We start from the raw sequence: 6,294 nt of genomic DNA on the forward strand, positions 1-6,294 counted from the left end.
TGTGCCCATAGGCGACGTTGTTGCCGGTGATGTCTGGTGAGGGCCTGCCTTACATCACTGATGGAGGGATTGTGTGTTCCTGGTGTAACTCGGGCAGTTGTTGCCATCCTGTACCTGTCCCACAGGTGTTGTTACACGTGGTCTGCCACTGCGAGGACGATCAGCTGTCCGTCCTGTCTCACTGTAGTGCTGTCTTAGGCATCTCACAGTATGGGCATTATAGTTTATTGCCCTGGCCACATCTGCAGTACTCATGCCTCCTTGCAGCACGCAAGGCACGTTCACGCAGATGGTCAGGGACCCTGGGCATCTTTCTTTTGGTGTTTTTCAGAGTTAGTAGAAAGGCCTCTTTTTAGAGTCCTAAGTTTTCATAACTGTGACCTTAATTGCTAACTGTCTGTAAGCTGTTTGTGTCTTAATGAACGTTCCACAGATGCATGTTCATTAACTGTTTATAGTTCATTGAACAAGCATGGGAAACAGTGTTTAAACCCTTTACAATGAAGATCTGGGAAGTTATGTGGATTTTTACTAATTATCTTTGAAAGAAAGGGTCCTGAAAAAGGGACGTTTTTTTGTTGCTAAGTTTAGTATGGCCTACCCTTTCGAAAATGTATGGGAGTAAAAAAGTACATATTTTCTTAAGGAAGAAAATATGTACAGATACCCCCAAAAACAATTTAAGTAGTACTTCAAAGTATTTGTTTGTAGATACTTTAGACCACTTTCCGTAAACTGACTTGTGCTCAAGGGCCAAAGGGGGCAGTGAAGAGGATAAGGCAAGCCCACATTTCTATGGAAACGCGTAGGGGTGGGGACTGGGAGGGGCGGCTGCTGATGTTGTTTACAGTTGCAGGTTGTAATATTAACTTTCACGGTAAGTTGCTCGCATCTACAGATAAAGTAGCAAACAAACTCCAAATAATTTGTAATTAGGAAGCTAGAATATCTAAATGTATAGTCAGACTGTATTGCCAACACGGTCATCATGCAAACGACTTGCTCGGCTAGGTTGACCGTTCAGCTAGCATGCGCCAGGTGACAACTTGAACCTACCTGTTCGTTTCCCCACGACGCCCTTTTTGTCACATAGCTATCACATAGCTCTAGCTTTATGTTTAATTTATCTTTGTCACCAACGTCACTCAAATACCGTCCCACTACGCCCTTTGTCACATAGCTATGGCATAGCTTTACGTTTCATTTATCATTGTCACCGTCTCTCAAATACTGTACTAGGCGTCATCGAAAATTGAATGTTTTCTGTATCAAATCGAACTGAACGTTTGGAAATCAGTTATGCAAATGCATTTCCCGGCAGCAGGTATCATGGCGGGGACGTCACGACATGATCGGGAGATGGCAGTGAACGCCAAAAAACAGCTGTCTGTGTGCACAGACCCTGTGGAAAGCTTGAGGTTGCAGTGTCTTGCAAGAGGCTCTTCTGGCATCAAGGGTCTGGGCAGGTGAGAGAAAGGACAGTATACTTTTATGTGATGGGCAGAGTAAATAGTTCTATATCAACTGTTGCCCAGGAGGTCATCAACATCAAATGAATAGTTTTATTTTATTTTACCTTTTATTTAACTAGGCAAGTCAGTTAAGAACAAAATCTTATTTTCAATGACGGCCTAGGAACAGTGGGTTAACTGCCTTGTTCAGTGGCAGAATGACAAATGTGTGTTGCAATAGTGATTAACAGGCCAGCTGTATCAAATATGTCACCAGTCAAGCCTGTAAAGTAGTCTGAATTAGTCGAAGGACCTCTCTTGATTAGTTTATAAAATGCAAGGATTGTTTCAGTAATGTAAACTCCAAAAAATACCGTCTGATTTTCTTCAACGGCTGAGTATTTATATTTTTTTCTTCTTCAATTGTTTAATTATCTGTCAGAACATTCAAGATAATGGATGATGACAATAACCGTACGTTAGATATGAAGGAGTTTATCAAGGGCCTTAATGACTATGGTGTCCTCATCGAGAAAGAGGAAGCCAAGGCAATGTTTCAGCGTTTTGACCGGGACAACAGTGGATTCATCGACTTCGATGAATTTCTCCTCACTCTCAGGGTAAATATCAGTGGTAGGGGTGAGCCTCTGAAGTACATGGTAACTGTTGAAATGTGATCACACTTACAGTATGCCATTTGTAAACTTTGCGCATTATTTTTGCCTGCAGCCTCCAATGTCCAATGCCAGGAAGGAGGTGATCACGCAGGCCTTTAGGAAGCTGGATAAGACTAATGATGGGGTGATCACTATTGAAGATCTAAGAGGGGTTTACAATGTCAAGTACCACCCCAAATATCAAAACGGGGAATGGACAGAGGAGCAAGTATTCCGCAAATTCCTGGACAGCTTCGACTCTCCTTACGACAAGGATGGACAGGTAATACTGATGACAACGTTGGGTAGAGGTAATAATGGTCTCACCATCATCCACCTCTAATGTAGTGTACACCTATACTGCTCAACTAACAGCCTGTACATTATTCAGTCAGATATGAATGAGATTCTAGATTTTCTTATCTAACCTTTATTTAACTAGAAAGGTCAGTTAAGAACAAATTCCAAAAAGGCAAAAGGACTCCTGCGGGGATGGGGCCTGCAATTAAAAATGATAATATAGGACAAAACGCACATCACGACAAGAGAGACAACACAACACTACATAAAGAGAGACCTAAGACAACAACATAGCAAGGCAGCAACACATGACAACACAGCATGGTAGCAACTCAACATGACAACAACATGGTAGCAGCACAAAATATGGTACAAATATTATTGGGCACAGACAGCAGCACAAAGGGCAAGAAGGTAGAGACAACAATACATCACGCAAGCAACCACAGCTGTCAGTAAGATGTGTACATGATTGAGTCTTTGAATGAAGAGATTGAGATAAAACTATCCGGTTTGAGTGTTTGTTGCAGCTCGTTCCAGTCGCTAGCTGCAACGAACTGAAAAGAGGAGCAATCCAGGGATGTGTATGCTTTGGGGACCTTTAGCAGAATGTGACTGGCAGAATGGGTGGAGGATGAGGGCTGCAGTAGATATCTCAGATTTGGGGAGTGAGGCCTAACAGGGTTTTATAAATAAGCATCAACCAGTGGGTCTTGCGACGGGTATACAGAGATGACCAGTTTACAGAGGAGTATAGAGTGCAGCGATGTGTCCTATAAGGAGCATTGGTGGCAAATCTGATGGCCGAATGGTAAAGAACATCTAGCCGCTCGAGAGCACCCTTACCTGCCATTCTATAAATTATGTCTCTGTAATCTAGCATGGATAAGATGGTCATCTGAATCAGGGTTAGTTTGGCAGCTGAGGTGAATGGATGATTATGAGACACCTTTCTTAGACTCCTGACATTTACTGCTTATCTATGAAACCATCTTAAACGGTTGTTATCATAAAAGCTACAAACTTGTTCTTGTTGATCATCCTTTCTTATTTCTGGAACACATTTGGTCACACGAGGAGTTTATGAATTCCTATGCAGGAGCGAGTGCCCCCATTGATGCGTGTATCTACTTTATTATCATGATGAAAAGTGCCTGGAAACTTAACGGAGGGGGGGGGGGGCGCAATGCAAATGAGGGTAGCAAAAGGGTGACACCCTCAGCTCTCACACAACCTTGTCTTTCCCTTTCACCTCTTTCCAGTCCTCCTTATCAGTGCAATGTGGGTTTTCTGTCTTTATCTGACACTGATGGTATAGGCTGGTTCAGTAAGCTCTGTCTGTCACTTCCTCCCCTTCTGCAGGTCACCAAGGAGGAGTTTCTCAACTACTACTGCGGAGTCAGCGCCTCCATCGATAGTGATGTCTATTTCATTCTCATGATGAAAAATGCATGGAAATTATGAGTTTTAAGCTGATACATTTATGATAATGATTTTTAATGGACAGTTCAAGGTGCTTTCTTAAACTAATATTTCGTTATGGAAATCATGTTGACAAACTAATATTTATAATTTTCCAATGATATGCAAATAGTTATGAATGACTTGTCCATATTTTGTGCAATGTTAAAATATGTATTTCAATTAGTCACTCTCTCCACAAGCAAACTAACGACATCTAGCTATACAGTGGGGCAAAAAAGTATTTAGTCAGCCACTAATTGTGCAAGTTCTCCCACTTAAAAAGATGAGACGGGCCTGTAATTTTCATCATAGGTACACTTCAACCATGACAGACAAAATCACATTGTAGGACATTGTAGGATTTTGAATGAATTTATTTGCAAATTATGGTGGAAAATAAGTATTTGGTCACCTACAAACAAGCAAGATTTCTGGCTCTCACAGACCTGTAACTTCTTCTTTAAGAGGCTCCTCTGTCCTCCACACGTTACCTGTATTATTGGCACCTGTTTGAACTTGTTATAAGTATAAAAGACACCTGTCCACAACCTCAAACAGTCACACGCCAAACTCTACTATGGCCAAGACCAAAGAGCTGTCAAAGGACACCAGAAACATAATAGACCTGCATCAGGCTGGGAAGACTGAATCTGCAATAGGTAAGCAGCTTGGTTTGAAGAAATCAACTGTGGGAGCAATTATTAGGAAATGGAAGACATACAAGACCACTGATAATCTCCCTCGATCTGCGGTTCCACACAAGATCTCACCCCGTGGGGTCAAAATAATCACAAGAACGGTGAGCAAAAATCACAGAATCACACAGGGGGACCCAGTGAATGACCTGCAGAGAGCTGGGACCAAAGTAACAAAGCCTTACCATCAGTAACACACTACGCCGCCAGGGACTCAAATCCTGCAGTGCCAGACGTGTCCCCTGCTTAAGCCAGTACATGTCCAGGCCCGTCTGAAGTTTGCTAGAGAGCATTTGGATGATCCAGAAGAAGATTTGGAGAATGCTATATGGTCAGATGAAACTCAACTCATTGTGTTTGGAGGACAAAGAATGCTGAGATGCATCCAAAGAACACCAAACCTACTGTGAAGCATGGGGGTGGAAACATCATGCTTTGGGGCTGTTTTTCTGCAAAGGGACCAGGACGACTAATCCGTGTAAAGGAAAGAATGAATGGGGCCATGTATCATGAGATTTTGAGTGAAAACCTCCCATCAGCAAGGGCATTGAAGATGAAACGTGGCTGGGTCTTTCAGCTTGACATTGATCCCAAACACGCCGCCCGGGCAACGGAGGAGTGGCTTCGTAAGAAGCAATTCAAGGTCCTGGAGTGGCCTAGCCAGTCTCCAGATCTCAACCCCATAGAAAATCTTTGGAGGGAGTTGAAAGTCCGTGTTGCCCAGCAACAGCCCCAAAACATCACTGCTCTAGAGGAGATCTGCATGGAGGAATGGGCCAAAATACCAGAAATAGTGTGTGAAAACCTTGTAAAGACTTACAGAAAACGTTTGACCTCTGTCATTGCTAACAAAGGGTATATAACAAAGTATTGAGAAACTTTTATTATTAACCAAATATTTATTTTCCACCATAATTTGCAAATAAATTCAAAAAATCCTACAATGTGATTTTCTGGATTTTTTCTCATTTTGTGTGTCATAGTTGAAGTGTACCTATGATGAAAATTACAGGCCTCATCTTTTTTTAGTGGGAGAACATGCACAATTGGTGGCTGACTAAATACTTTTTTGCCCCACTGTAGATAGACATGGAATCACTGGCCACTTTAATAATGGAACACCAGTCCCTTTAATGTTTTCATACTTCTTTACTCAACTCATATGTATATACTTTATTCTATACTACTGTATTTTAGTCAATGCCACTCCGACATTGCTCGTCCTAATGTCCTAATGTCCTAATATATTTCCTAATTCTATTATTTTACTTTTAGATTTGTGTGTATTGTTGTGAATTGTTAACTGGGGGGCAGGGTAGCCTAGTGGTTAGAGCGGTGGACTAGCAACTAGAAGGTTGCCATTTCAAACCCCCGAGCTGACAAGGTACAAATCTGTCGTTTGGCTGACTAAATACTTTTTTGCCCCACTGTATATGTATTGTAGAAAACTGTAGTCCACAGTCTGACGCCTCTATCAGACCGGCAGCGTCATTGCATACCGTTTTGCATCGCTACCCAACTAAACTGAACGCATGTATATACCATACCATGTTATGCATTACACAGAATGCACTGCAACTGCCTCTGCAACGCAATGCTGCAAAGCAAAAGCAGCATTCCTTTGTAAATGAATGTACTTCTGGTGTGCCAGATTTTGATTGAGGCGTCAATGTTGGAGTACAACTTTATAAAGACACAGGAAAACCATAGAGATCCCCTTACATTCAG

The 6,294-nt window shown here is 42.0% G+C and overlaps 1 protein-coding gene across 2 annotated transcripts; it reads left to right on the top strand.

The window, feature by feature from the left end:
- Positions 1–817: 817 nt before the first annotated feature.
- Positions 818–4,207, top strand: LOC124047834 (calcyphosin-like protein). 2 transcript variants are annotated; one of them, XM_046368151.1, is made up of 5 exons: positions 818–877; positions 1,325–1,466; positions 1,894–2,071; positions 2,181–2,390; positions 3,770–4,207. In XM_046368151.1, exons 1-5 carry the CDS (start codon positions 838–840, stop codon positions 3,869–3,871), a joined length of 672 nt encoding a protein of 223 aa, XP_046224107.1. In that variant the 5' UTR covers positions 818–837; the 3' UTR covers positions 3,872–4,207. The 2 variants fall into 2 exon arrangements, with proteins under 2 accessions (XP_046224107.1, XP_046224106.1); XM_046368150.1 differs by having other exon boundaries at positions 835–877; positions 1,322–1,466.
- Positions 4,208–6,294: the final 2,087 nt, after the last annotated feature.

Source organism: Oncorhynchus gorbuscha, linkage group LG11 (genome assembly GCF_021184085.1).
Source record: "Oncorhynchus gorbuscha isolate QuinsamMale2020 ecotype Even-year linkage group LG11, OgorEven_v1.0, whole genome shotgun sequence".
Classification (NCBI taxonomy): Eukaryota; Metazoa; Chordata; class Actinopteri; order Salmoniformes; family Salmonidae; genus Oncorhynchus; species Oncorhynchus gorbuscha.